At 33.9% G+C, this 15,610-nt stretch overlaps 1 protein-coding gene across 2 annotated transcripts in view; it reads left to right on the top strand.

Annotated features, from left to right (window-relative positions):
- The window catches only part of LOC150095769 (nucleoside hydrolase-like), a 55,018-nt gene extending 44,957 nt beyond the window's left edge, over positions 1-10,061 (top strand). For both annotated transcript variants that reach the window (XM_090410093.1, XM_090410094.1), the window contains exon 5: positions 9,009-10,061. In XM_090410093.1, the coding sequence (XP_090266219.1) occupies positions 9,009-9,341 (333 nt within the window). In that variant the 3' untranslated portion in view covers positions 9,342-10,061. The remainder of the gene's footprint in view (positions 1-9,008) is intronic.
- Positions 10,062-15,610: the final 5,549 nt, after the last annotated feature.

Raw genomic sequence — 15,610 nt, 5'->3', positions numbered from 1 at the left:
AGGAAAATATGGACAAAAAAGGAAAACGATAGTTATTCAAGATCGCTTACTAGTTAGGAAAAGCAAATTAAATCCAAGATTGTCTGCTGTAGACTTAAATAGAAATTTGGCAGCTAGTGGGATTAATGTTTCTGACATGACAGTCCATTGAAGATTATTGGAAGCAGGGAGGATTGCCCACAGACCAAAAAAAAAGAAACAACTGTTGACAAAGGCTATGCAGAAAAAAGAGGCTCTAGTGGGCAAAAGTGCACAAAGATTGAGCCTTTGAGAAGTGGAAGATGGTCATATTCTCAAATGAGAGCCATTTCTTTGCCCAAGGAGAGCAAGTACCTATGTAATGTTTGTTTTTTGTATTTTATAGTTTATGATATATATTGTTTATTACTTTACCTTTTTACTGTATGTGTTTCCCCTCTTACTTTGTTAGTTTTCATGGTTGCTTGAGCTTGTGCAAAATGCTTATGTGTTCTAGTCTTAACTCATGTATACTATTATTTGACTTTATTCCTTTCGTAAACTACTTAGCTTTACTCCTCCCCTTTCAAAGCCATAAAGTATAGTTTCACACATGCTAGTATCGTAGACTTAGGAAAAGACTCTGGCTGGGATCAAATCCTTAATCTACATTGCTATAATTCAAATGTATTAATCCTTAAAAATTTATTTTTGTTAACGACTGCACCATTAAGGATCGTGTAAAAGAATTTTCGATCTTTCCTTTGCATACAAAAGAATAATTTAGCTAAGCATGCATAATAACCCTTAAATTAATTTTTATCTCAAACAACTCCGAATTACTCAGTCATGGCTGTTACTTTACTTAGATCACACAGGTTCGATGTGTTTTTATGAGACAGTGCATTAGCTAACAAAGATCAGGCAAGCTATTAACAAAACCAAACATGTTTATTCTAACTAATTAATGTACAAATGAAATAGGACATACCACGTGCATGATTCTCCACACATTCATTAAAACAATTCACTTAAAGCATTAGACAAAGAGATTATTCACACTCAACTTATTAAACATCGTGGATGGATTTTTGCACACATAACCTTACTCTCATTACAAACAATAAAAAGCAAAATTATACTATATATGTTCTGAGCATTATATAACACAAGCACTATTCAAAATTACAATATTCTATATTACACATTTGAACTCACGTTAGGCTTTCTGACCTCTTCAACACATTATACCATTAGTTAAACAGAATCAAATCTCTCGTCTGTACACACAATCTAGGCTATTAACATAAAGCAATCTACTTACAAGCTCACTATATCATGTACAGTCCTGAATCCAAAAGGGTTAAGGGTGAATTCCACTGACTCCTTTCTTTTTCTTGCACAACGGCTGTGATCAGGCATTATCCAGTGGTTGTCGTCTTGCAGATTCCTTCCTTGTAACTTTAATGCATTTTTTCATCAATGTTAGGAACTTTGTCGGCTGCTAAAAATCAGTACACACGTGAATCGGTGTGTACTGATTTTTAGTACACATGGGGTACATAGGGAGTCCACTGGCAGTATTACAAGATATTCTTTTGCGAAATTCTTCAACAAACTCCCTGTGATCTTCAGAACTACTGCTTGTGGGACTGTGACTCCTCAAAAAGCTTGCCACAGGAATAAAATATAAGAGAGAGCCTTTTCACCCTTTAATCTCTGCCTTTTACATCATTGGCTGTCTCTCCAAAAAAAATTCCCGGATTTACTGGAAGCGCCCTTATCGCCCACGCTTACGTTAGGTTTTGGTTGCAGAACTCATAATCTGGTGACCTTTGAGACTGTTGTTGACCTGCAGTTTACTAGCTTAATCCTGTCTGAGCTTTTTAGTTACAATTGCTTGTGATTCTACATTCAGCTATTCTAACATTATATTACAAAATTGATTATCTTACAGTAGGTTACATACATTTCTAATTATATGTATTTTATGGCTTATATAAAATCGACATAGGTGAAAAATATTTCTATTTTTCACCCCAAGAAATTTTATGCCTGTGTTCGCAAATCAGCGACTGAAAAGAATTCTCCTGCCCACCTTCAGCAAACTCCTAAACACTAAACTAAAAAGATGTTCTAGGGTTGTTTTACACATCACAGTTCAGGATCACTTGTGCCTGTTGACAGTATGATGAAAATGACCAGTTCCTGATTTACACTCACATGCAGACCTACACTTTTTACCGTGTAGGCATTCAGTATAGCCAACAGTACATTCAGAATAACCAACCTATTCCGAATCCTACGGAATAGGTTGGTTATTCTTTATTCCTGGAGATATCCTATGTCTATAGAAGTATGTGTTCATGGGGCCTGCTTGCTTGAGGAAAACCCCCAGATAAACTGGGGAGAAAAACCCTGCAGTTCATGCCCAAGACCAGCTAACTTGGCTATGTCTGAAAAAGATCTTAAGTTCTTCACGTCAGCGATGGGAATCAAATGCAGAACACTCCTTTCCCAGGCATATGGTTGCGAAGCGCATAACTGCTCAGCTAATCACGTGGACAAATGACCAATACATAAAAATATTGGAGAAAAGCATGGTGTCACAGATCCAGAAAGACAAAGAACTCATCTTCAAACAGTATCTTGCTCCATGAAAAAAAGAGATTGGAAAATTAAATTGGGACACAAAGGATAACTTTTATAAAAGTTATCCTTTGTGTCCTATGGTTTTCGTAATGCAGAAATAAGAGAAATATGTTCTATGTTGGTAGAGTAGTCAGTGGCTAAGAAAATTAAGGAAAGTATTAGCAATAGATGAGCACACATATATATTATTAAGTAAAGTTTGACTTTAATTTTTGTACTTATTTTCTTGTGAAATTAAAATTTTTCTTTAAAATGTGAGTGTTCAGATTAATTTGTTCACTACTGTAGTATATAAACTGTAAATGTACTACAGTTTATATAGTAGTGGATCAAAGTTTCGTCTACAGTCACGAATCGACGCAAAAAATCCTGCAAATTGTGATTAAACATCGTCAAAAACTGTATTTCACATGCGTTTTTAATCGACAGTCAACATTTGCGCACACAGCTTTTTAATGTGCAATTTTTGTGCAGGATATTATACATGTGTTCAGTTGAGATGCCCACGATCTCAGCAGTCTCACGCACTTTCACTCGGTAGTGTTCCATAATGATGCCATGGATTTTGTCAATGATTTCCTTCATAGTGACTTCAGTCGGGTGTCTGGAGTGCGCTTCATCTTTGATGGACTTACCACGTTTAAACTCATTTATCCAAAAATAAATAGTCTTTAATGCTGGTGCAGAGTCCCCATGAACTTCATCTAACTCGGCTTTGATCTTCGTGGCCGTCTACTTCTTCAAATAAAAGTGTTTTATGACTGCACGAAACTCGTTTTTCTCCATTTTTATGAAAAATGCTAACACGGTCATTTTAAATGTTTGCCAAATGAGAACTACGTATTGCAAATGGCTAAAATTTTGCCAGCGGGTCATGAAAAAGATAATACATACCAACACTGGTATGAATGAATGAATTGTATCACCGTCTATTGGAAATTTACCAAACTTTTCAAACAACCCTCATAAGAAGTGGACTGCATCTGTTGATCTTCAACAAACTACTAGCCTATGTGAAAAGAGCCACTGACATTGGTAAGACAGAAGAACCACTGACAAAAAGAAAAAAACAGGTATGTAATAAACTTAGGATTCATGAAGGGTGTATAATTCCGACAATTATCAGAAATTATTCGTGTATATATTAATTTATAAAAATTGTATACTGATCATTAGCGAATAAAAGAAAATTCTTAGAAAATCAAACAAATTTTATAAAATAGAAATAAATACACATGACAAGCATAACAAATTGTATAAGATGATTTGCTACTCTCTCAACCCACATGTATTCCTACAATACCTAGACGAATCACTTGATCAACATTATTAGTTCATTCGATTAGCTCATTCCTATATTATTTAATGACTACTGAATGTATACAGATACTGTTTATTAGTTATTTATATTTTGCAAACAAATCTCTTTCACTCTCCTTATGGGTTTTATTTTTTATTTTTATTTTTAATTATGCCATCCTAAATGCATACATGCATGTCTAGAGTTTATAGAATCATGTTATTCACTCCACCCAGCAACATGTAGGACACACAAATGTTAATTATTAGTAATACCTTTGCTAGTAATGAAAGTATTTCTATTCACACCTGTTCTTTCTCTCTCTTATATTTCCCATTTTCACATAGCTCATGACTGATGGTCCACAAATTTACACCATTTAGTAATTCAAATGTACCAACCAGATATAGCTTTCGTCTTAATTATTGTTTTCGAATATATAATAAACACGTTTTCCCCCCTCAAGCAGGTTTGGGAAGAATTGTCATAATATGTGTCACATCTGCTGATACCCAAACATTAAATTGCTGTGAAGCATGATGTTTTTCTCTTATCCCACCAAATGGTTAGGATGGCGGTGGCAGGAGAGTCTTGACATGAATGTGTTAGAGAGGTACGTCAATGTTAACTTCCTGAAATATTCAAGATACATGGTTATATATCGTCAAGTCCTACAGTCTTATTGATATCAAGTTTAGTCAATTCCTCCTGCTCATCCACTATCAGTGGATGAGCAGAAGGAATTGACTTCCCACTGCTTTCAATTTCTGCATGATGTTATATTTATGAGGATGAAATACATTTATGAATTGCTCATTTAACATTTCTGTTGTATCCTCCTCTTGGTTGTCATTCTATTATTTCACTAATCAGTATCATTTTTCCATAATCATTCTTTCGTCTACTGGCCACATATTGAAAGACCTCCCTGTGATTTCTTTTGACCTCATTAACCAACCTCTTGTCATACTGCACTATTTACTGTTTATGTACTTTACATGTGGCTGACTATTACCACTCATCTTGTGCTCCCTCCATAATGTCTTCTTCCTCCAAATTGCATGCCTCACCTCTTCAATAATTTCACACCTACCTTATTTAACCTTCTAACCACTGGCATGCATTCAGACACTACTTCTACCAGATAGTTTCTGAGCAGAGTCCAGACAGCATTGATCTCCTTTTCATAGAGTTCCTCATTCCATGAACTACAAGATGTCTAAAGAGTTTGTCTTAATCAACATCCTCATAGTTCCACATATATCCCTTTCTCACGTACATGCAATTAACTTGCTTGCTGCTCTTTGAGCATGTTGAAGGGATGAAATCAGTTTTTTTGCTTATTCCGTTTTGATTTGCATTACTAGCTAAAATGCAAAAATGTCAGGTATAATTGTTTATTTTCTTCTCATTTGCTGTTACTTGAAGTGTTCTTTTTTCTGGCTTTTAATATTAAATATTTCAATCTTCTGTTTTCTTATATTTTTAAACAACAAAAAGTAATTTTAAAAGAAAAAAAAAATGTGGAGGCATGTTTTAAAGTTATTTTGGATGCCATTCTACACTGTGTAAAAAATAATGATACTTTGAGAGGAACTTGTGAAAAAAATCGGTCATCCCGAATATGGAAAATTTTGGAACATGATAGCATTAATTAGTACGATCCTATTATTGCGCAACATATCAAAAGTCATATGAAAAATCAAGTTAATTATTTCTCTCCTATAATACAAAATTATATAATTAATATAGTTGCTTCTAAAATTAGACAGCATATTATTTCAAATATTCAAAAAGCAAAATATTTTTCTATTTTATTTGATAGCACACCTGACACTTCTCACCAGGAACAGATAACTCAAATTTTGTGCTATGTTAAACTGATCCTAACACGAATAAATGCAGCATTGAAGAAACCTTCATAGATTTTATTGTGACACATGAAAAAACTGGCAAAGCACTTGCGAATGACATCGAAAAAAAGTTACTATCACACGGATTAAATATTAGAAATATAAGAGGATTGTCATATGATAACGGAGTGAATATGGCAGGTAAATACAAGGGGGTACAAGCCAGGATATTATGTTTAAACAACATGGCAAGGTTTGTTCCTTGCACTGCTCACAGCCTTAATTTAATAGGAGTTCATGCTGCACAAACATCTGTTCAAATGAAATCATGTTTTGGAACAATTCAAGAATTGTTTAACTTTTTTGTAAATTCTACTAGTAGATGGGATCTTTTAAAGGAAAAATTATCTGTTTGTCTTAAAGGTTTAAGTGACATGAGGTGGTCTGCAAAAGTTAACACCGTAAAAGCCTTACGAAATCAAATGCCTTTAATAATACAACTTCTCAATGAAATGTGTGATGGACAAAGACAAGGTACATTAGACTCTGTAACAAATACTCGAATGTTGCTAAAATTATTAACAAAATTTAATTTTGTTGCACTATTAATATTTTGGGTTACAATATTAGGAAAGATAAATAAAGTAAATTTACATATCATAGACAAGATTCGAACCTGGGTCTCTCCAACCAAAAGGCCTGTCTCTACTAACTGAGCCACGAGGGCTCACAGAAGCATCTATATATATATATGTATATAAGCATATATATATACAAAAGAATAATATAAAATTATTATTAAAAATATTAAGTATTAGGGTTTGATTTTTAGGCACCACAATGATTTTGTGCCTGAGAATTTGAGTTCTGGACCAAAGTGATAATTTGTAGGTGTACAAATATAACACCAATCACCTGATAAAAGCTCTAAAAAATGAAATTAAACAGTACCAAAATGATTTTTTCGATCTGCTTCACAATTTGGCAAAAAGTTTAGTCGAAACAATAAATATTGAAACTTACATTCCAGAAAAGAGACGGCGCAAAATAAAAAATATGCCTGGTGAGAAAGCTACTGATGATTTGTTTGCCATGAATGAAACTGCATTACTAAAAAAAAAAATATGTGAAGTTTTAGATCTAATACTCATACAATTCAATGATAGATTTACTGCTTTACAAGAGGTCACAAATGACTTCAGTTTTTTAAATGAACATGCTTTAAAAATTATGCAGCTAGATGATCTCAAACGATGCACAGCTGACCTGGCATTAAAATATAATAGCAACTTAGATGCTCCAGAATTTGTATGTGAAATTGAGAGTTTCAAATATCAAGCCATGGAAGTTTTTGAAAATTTAGGTGATATGGATACTTTTCAGATCTTGCCAAAAAATTACGAACTCTCATTACAAAACACTTATCCAAATCTAGACATAGCATTAAGGATTTTCATAACAATGCCTGTAACACCAGCTTCCTGCGAATGTTCGTTTCAACATATTGAAAATGTAAAATCTTACTATCGTTCTTCTGTTGGACAAGAGCGATTGACAAACATGTCTATAATATCAATTGAAAAAAAATATTGCAAAAACATTAAATTATGACGATATAATAGATGTGTTTGCATTTTATAAAATATGTTTTTATAAAATATGCTGACCTTATTTATGTTTTTATTATATTATTTTATATTATACCTATGTCATGTATTTATTTAATTTATTTGTCATTGAATATGAATAAAAATTTGTTCTTATTTAATAGATTATTTATTTATACAAATACATAATTGGATTTATAGGCAACTCGTTTTGATGGGGTTAATAGTAAGTATTTAACATATTGCATTTAATAAAATTTAACTTGTTACGTTTAAATTTTTCAAAATTTTTGTCTTTTTTGGGTTAGGGGGTGCAAGTTAGAAACTTGCCAGGTGCTTCATACCCTTGTTACGGTACTGGCTATTTGCACTTTATTTTGCTATCATGCATTTCGCTGTCAAATTGCATGATGGGTATCTTCATATAACAGAGTCACTGAAATAATGCATTCGGATAACACTGTTTTGACTGTGTGTTGTTCCTAACTGAAATCATAAAAGACAGAAGCGTATTCTTCTTCAACTCATCCATCCCCTTGAACAGTAGAGTCCCCTGATTAGGGGTCATGATGAATTAATGCAGCAAACACATCACTCCTCTGCTGCATCCCATAAGGGTAACTATTTTTTGACTGTAGATCTGTGTGTTCATGAGGTTGGTTTACCTGTTCTGAGGGGGGGAAAAAACCCGAGTTTCCAGAAGGAAAAAATACTCTCCCTCTGTATGAGACTGGTTAACTCACCATTTGATTGAAAAGATCTGATAAAGGCCCTTCGTATTATAGACAAGATTCAAACCTGGGTCTCTCCAGCCAAAGGGCCCATCTCTACTAATTGAGCCATGGGGGCTCACAAAAGCATATACAAAAGAATAATATAAAATTATTATTAAAAACATTAAGCATTAGGGTTTGATTTTTAGGCATCACAATGATTTTGTGCCTGAGAATTTGAGTTCTGGAACAAAGTGATAAATTGTAGGTGTACAAATATAACACCAATCACCTGAATAGTTTGCACTTCTACTACCCCTCCCCTTAGCTGAGTAGGTGATAGTATGATCATGCACTATTTGGGATGGACTCCTGACTCATTATCATTGCTTTCATCCAGTGTGAAGATAGTAATGGTAACCATGGAAGAGTAAAAAAAAGTGAAGGTGTAGGCAAGGGGATGGAAAATTGAAATCCTTCTCAAGAGACCAAATCAGGAGATGAATCTAGTGTTACATTGAATAATGAAAATACTCCATATTATAGACAGGTTAATTGATATTTCCCTCTAAAATGATATTCTTAACTATAGTAATAAGGTAGCAGAGACACCTTAAAAGGTAGAGGCTACATTTGTTTGTAGTTGCTGAAAGATTAACTTAACCTTAGAAGAACATTAAGATGCCCGCAATCACTGGCCTGCTCTATGTACTAAGATAAACAAGGTCTTAGAATATAAAGGCCAAATTTTGGTTTTAAAATACTCTTATCATAAAATGTTACATGCATATACTAAACTTTGTGACTCTAGATATTTTAAAACTGTTTTGCATGAATACTGTGATTTATATTAATTTTAAAATGTTAGTTAATTTTTAGAACTACCAGTAGTTTAAATTTTCATTTATTTTTGTTTATTTTAAAGGAATCATATGACAGATGGCTAGAAGTAGATAGCATGAAGGCAAAAGCCATATGTTTATTAACAGAGAAGAATGCAACTCGCCAACGGAACATTCTAAATCGAACAGGATTTGTGTGTTGCGATTTGCTTGCCATGGCTGTTGCTCTTAACAGACAGATTGTTATAAATAGTTGTACATATCCAGTTCATATTGAACTCTCTGGTCATTATACAAGAGGAATGATGGTAGTTGATCGACGACCTCAGGTGAAAATGAATAAGTCAAATGTATCCATAGTGTTTAAAATTAATACAAATGCTATTCAAGATATGTGTGCCTTGATGGTACTGTAATATAATTAGAAAAATGTTTAGAATTATACTTATAGAGATGCATATGTTTTTTTAAAAGTTCAGGACAAGTCGAAATACATATTTAGTCACACTTTCAATGATTTGCATTGTTACTCTCATTCCAAAATGGTGGTAGGCTTCCTTTTCTTTTCGCTTCTTTCAATAATTCACATCTTTTCTCTTGCTTTTTTTTTATGTGGCTCCCACATACATAAGGCTTCTATAAACCTATAGTACATTTGTATCATGGGCAGGCTAAAGTCATTCTTAAGTTTGCTACTTAAGTCAGTCATCCTTTTCCTTACTATTTGTATCACCTAACCAACTCAACCACATCTGAGTTGAGTTGGTTAGGTGAGATCTACATCATGCTCCTCTCTTTTGTATACCGTTGTATTCATTTTTTCTTCTTTTCAAGTGTTTCTCCAGTCTTACTCTCATTTAGTTTGATGCAACAATATGCATAATCTTACATTCTCCTTTCGATCTGTCTTCCTTCTCCATTTCTTCCTCCTCCTCCTTGCATTCATGTGAGGGCTATCTCTTCAGGAAAGAAACACTCTTGCATGTATTTCTTTGTCCTTTCCTATCTTCCCTAATCCCCTATACTGAAATGAGAATTTTACACATGTATTTGACAAACTACTTACTTATCAAAATGAAAACCTTACTATGCATGTAAATTACATGAAGACAAAATAAAGCATTTAATACAAAATACTTATATTTTGTGATAAGTATCTCATCACATCATCATTAGAATGAACACACAAAAAAATGATTATATGAAACAGGCATTACAGGGTGCTTTCTTTCTACCATTCTTTAGCTAGTCACATGATATATTTAGAAACCCATGGGACAAACTATGAACCTAGCTGTAAACAATTATAAAACATGGACAATGGAGCACAAGGCAGAATACATACAAAGTTAATAGATGATTTGTGTAAAGTGAATATAAAAAAGTGTACGTCAAAATAATGAATGAATAAATAACCTACAAATACATGTAGTATATATATAAAATATACTAGATATGTATATATATAATACAAATTTTTATAAATATTAAAGCCAAGGAGCACAAAATAGAGTATTCTATTTATAATTAAAAAGAGCACAATTAATTTCATCCTTATGAGGTACACAAAACAGAAAAAAAGATACAGAGACATACAATAAACATTAGAAGTCACTACAATAAAAAAAAGGATGGCCTTCAATCTCATCATATCATAAGTATTGGGTTGGCAAATAAGTTTGTTCGGTTTTTCAGAGTGGAATGTAACACATTTTATTTAATATATATAATACATACTAGTCAGTTATATATTGACCCTCTTTATCAATGACCTCTTGCCATCTGTCCACCAACTTCATTATGCCACATTCATAAAACTCCTGAGGTTTATTGCCGAAAAATTGATCCAGGTGTCTTTTGACAGCCTCCTCATTAGTGAAGGTTTTCCCGTTCATCGAATTCTGCAACAATCGGAATAAGTGGTAATCGGAAGGTGCCAAGTCCGGTGAATATGGAGGATGTGGCAAAACATCCCTGCCAAGACATAACAATTTACTCTGGGTTGTTAACGATGTGTGGGGTCTGGTGTTGTTGTGGTGAAAGACAACTCCTTTCCGATTTGCCAATTCAGAACATTTTGTGCTAATTGCACGGGCTAGTTGCGTTAACTGGGAGCAATAGACAGTTGAATCAATCGTTCTGCCTGATGGTAACACCTCATGGTGGACAACACCTTTATAATCCCAACCACACAGAGAGCATGATCTTCTTTGGGTGCAATCCCGCTTTCGAGGTTGTTTGCAGCAGCTCACTCTTGTGCCCCCATGATCTTTTACGTACCACGTTATCATACACGACCCATTTTTCATCTCCCATAATCATCCGCTTCAAAAATGGGTCGTTTTCTTGGCAACATCGCAGTGAATCACAGATGGATATGTGAGCAATCATATTGGCCTCAGTCAATTCAAGCATCCAAACATTGAGTTTTGAAACATATTGCAGCTTGTGTAAATGGTTTTCAATGCTTGTATGGGATATGTTCAGTACTGCAGCAATCTCCTGCACTGTTTGTGATGGATTTTTGTTGATGATATCCTTCACAACACTCGAATCAACCTCGGTCAGGCGACCGGCGCAAGGTGCATCACTGACATCAAAATCTCCAGAACAGAATTTGGCAAACCACTTTTGGCATACGTGTTCTGTTAAGGCATCCCCATATACAGCACATATTTTTTTATGAGCCTCCACGGCTCATTTGCCTTTTTTGAAATAAAAAAGCAAAATATGCCTGTAATGTACGTTATTTCCTTCCATTTCTAAAAATATGTTACACACACGCAACTGAAGTAGGCCGAACGAAAATTCACAAAAGGTTATGTGAAATGTCACCTTTCAACTGTGCAATAGCGTTGCACTGTAGTGCAACAATAGCGACAGGCGAAGTGGTGTAAATTTGTACTAACGCATTAACCGAACAAACTTATTTGCCAACCCAATATATAAGATCTCTGAAGTATCCTATTTTACTAGATTCTGGTTGAATGGCCATTGTTGGGATTTGCAGAATTTAGAATGTGACTGGACAGAGCTAGTTCCTGATTCTCAAAAATTCTCAATTTCTTGAGAATTTTTGCTAACTTTGCTGTATTGGAACTGATGTATGGGAGAGAAACGTAACCTTTCATATCGCTATTATCAATCATATGGCATGTTGGTGGATTGAACAGAAGGACAGTTTTTATCGTAGCTGTTTTCCTGAAATGTAGCCGAAAGAAATTTTAGTTCTTTGGTTATTTCATTATCATTAATGAGACTGCAGGTTTGAGCCTCTAATGTTGATATGATTCCTAGTTTTTAGAGTCAATAATGATGAGACTGAGCATGAATATATATATATATATATATATATATATATTGCTTAAGAATTGCTTATACCTATTACAAATGGATGCAAGATTATTAGTGAGAATTCAAGTCACCATTTCCTAGAATTTAGAAATTTTTACTCCATCAATACAATTTAGATCAGGTAAATTGAAAGAGCTTTAGAGCATTCTTTAAAGAGTCTTTCAAATTTAAAAGGACTTATATGAAGAATTTTTGGATCCTGTGGTTTCCAGAAACTTCATGTTCTCAAGACCATATCTCTCAGTTTGAAGAAAAATGATAAGGGAAGACAAACTTCCTCTCTTATCTCTCTCTCTCTTGGGACTGTATACCAGATGAGATAACAGAGGAAGTTTTTCTTTAGTGGGTGGTAGGATAGAAGCAGTTGTCTAGAATTGAAATTTTTTTTAAATGTTTGAGATGTTCAGAAATGTCTTTTATATAAGGAATGGAATTTTTCTTTATCTGATAATGAACTATTAGTAGGAGATTAATTATCCAAGATATGTTCTAATTTTGATGGAAAGTAACCATTGAATATCTTGTTGAGTTTAAGAAGTTGTAATGCTAGTCTGAGAGTGTCATCAGAAGAGCAATATGACATGCGTCCTGTGGGGTAGAGTCTTGGAAATTCTGAATTTTTGTGAAAGGTGATGCATTTAGTCCTGGAGAATATTTTATTTTATTATACATTATCCTAAAAATATGTCTTTCTTCATTTGAGTATGGCCACATAAACACATCAGCATAATGAAATCAGCTGGAGGGACAAGGAATTATAGTAGTAAAGAATCATTCTTCCAAGTGTTCCATGAAATAATTGGATAACTGTGGTGATAAGACAGAACTCATGAACAACCTTCCATCTGCTTCTAGAGATTACCTTGCCACAGAAGTACCCAGAGTGCACTGTGAGGGGGGGGGATGATATGATAGAGACCTGCAAACTTTTAAAGGGATCATATTATAAATGTTATTTCATTATCAATTTTTAATTTAATGGAAGGTAGGGAGAGGATATCCATGGAAATTGAAAGTGAATGTAGTTAAGAAAGGGATGAGAATTATTTTATTTCTCTCATAGAGATACGTGATTAGAATGGTTTGTCTTTGGATGTGGTGAAAGCACATGGTATGAATGAATTCAAGAGAAGGTATGACAGGTGATGTGATATGTAGCATCCCTCGATGAGTCCTTAACTTCCTGGAGGTTTTCTCTTGTAATAATAATAAAAATTTTATGTTTTGCATAGTTCTAAAATCCGGTTTTAAAAATGAAACAGGCAACTTTTTTTCAAACAACTTCAGACCTCCAATAAGCAGGGTGGGGTCTTCACCCTGCTTATGCTTCACTGCAGTGTGGCCTCGACCATAAATGGCAACACTATTGGCAAGATTTTTTTTTTCTAAGTTGGTACATATGTCATAAGCATCCATCTGAAATTGCAAGTCATTCTATCAAGTAGTTTGTTTTATACAGCTGTCTGAAGCAAAAGTGTTGTCTGTATCCATTGAAATGGACAAAATTGAGTATTGTGTGGTTATAAAATTCTTTGTAAAAAGGTTTAACGGCAAAAGAAATTCATTCGAGGTTCATAACAGTTTATGGGCACTCTTCGACTTTGTTTTAAATATTAAGAAGTGGGCTGCCGACTATAAACGTGCCTTGAAGATGATCCACGTGAAGAACGTCCAAAAAGTGGAACGACACTAGAAATCATTGATCAAGTTCACGATACGGTATTGGATGACCGGTGACTCAAAGTGCATGAAATTGCTGAGACTATAGGCATTTCAAAAGAAAGATATATTTCATAAAACTGATTTTGTGTGTCAATTTATTACTATAGAAGACTTGAATTCACCATTACACACCAGAATGCAAACAACAGTCAAAACTGGAACAGAAGCCGGTTGTTCTACGCCAAAGAAGACAAAGTCGTTTCCATCAGCAGGAAAGCTCATGGCATTGGTGTTTTGGGATACTAAAGGCATTTTGTTTATTAATTTTCTTGAAAAGGGTAAAATAATACCTGGGGAATATTATTCCTATCTTTTAACTAAAAATGTTTATGGGACATCCCCTGGTTTGCAGAAGAAAAAAATCAACTTTCATCAGGACAATGCACCTGCCCCCATAAAGGTGTTTTGGCAATGGAAAAATTAAGGGATATGCACTATGAATTGTTGGAACATCCACCCTGTTCCCCAGATTTGGCTCCTTCTGACTTCTATCTCTTCCCAAACTCTTCCTTTCTGGTCAGTGTTTTTTTTTTTTTTGAATCAAGAGGTGATTGCAGCTGTAGAGGAGTTTTTTGCATATCTTACTGAGAACCAGTACAGGGATGGGATAATGGCGCTGGAGCATCGCTGGAATAAATGTATTAGTCTTAAGGGAGATTATGTTGAAAAATAAAAATAATTTTGAAATTATAAATTTGGCTTTTCATTGTTAGGCTGAGAAATTTTCAGACCACCCTTGTATCTTATACAGCAATCCCTCGATTAATGTGCCTCCGATTAGTTTGTTTTCAATTAGTGCATCATTTTTTTTTCTATACCCAAATTCGATTAGTGCTCCTATATACATCTTAAAAATAAATGTTACAGATTTTAAAAATTTTTTATCTATACATTTTATGTATAAATGAATACAGAATGAAATAATTCAGTTACCAATTTAAAACATTTTACAAAGTTATTTTTAATTGCATACTACACAATGTCCATGTACACTATGTTCCAAATTTACGGCCAAAATTTATGTTGTCTGCTAATTACATAGCATTTTGATTATCATATCTCGTGCCTGCTTTGCAATTGTTTTCCTTCCTTTTTTTTAAAGTATTTTCTCAACCTTTCATCATGAGTAAAAGAATTAGTGAGCAAAAAAGTGTAAGTGTGAAAATGATTCAAAAAGTACTCTCATTGGAAAAAAAATTTGAAATAATAAAGAAAAATGAACAAGGCAAGTCCAGAGCAAAGATAGGACAAAAACACAAAATAGGTGAATCGACTATAAGAGCAATTTTAAGCAAAGCTGCTGAATACAGAGAGAAAGGTAAGGCTGCTTCAAGTTCATCATGCATGCAGTTGAAATCAAAGTATTATAATAATTGAATTAGAGAGAATCTTTCTACGTGGATTGAAGATTGTAACCAAAAATGGATCCTGCTTAGCACTGACCTTATTAAATCAAAAGCATTAAGTCTCTTTGAAAGAAGCTTAATGAAACCTTTAAAGAAAAAGCTATCAATGATGGAAAAGAATTCCACGCTAATGCTGGATGGTTTTGAGTGTTTCAAAAAGAGAAATAGTCTATAATGCTTGAATTACAGGCATAGCTGCAAGT

The sequence above is a fragment of the Typopeltis vanoorti genome, chromosome 20 (assembly GCF_054136105.1).
Source record: "Typopeltis vanoorti isolate ZY-2024b chromosome 20, IOZ_Tvanoo_1.0, whole genome shotgun sequence".
NCBI lineage: Eukaryota > Metazoa > Arthropoda > Arachnida > Uropygi > Thelyphonidae > Typopeltis > Typopeltis vanoorti.
This window is presented reverse-complemented; position numbering and strand designations above follow the sequence as displayed.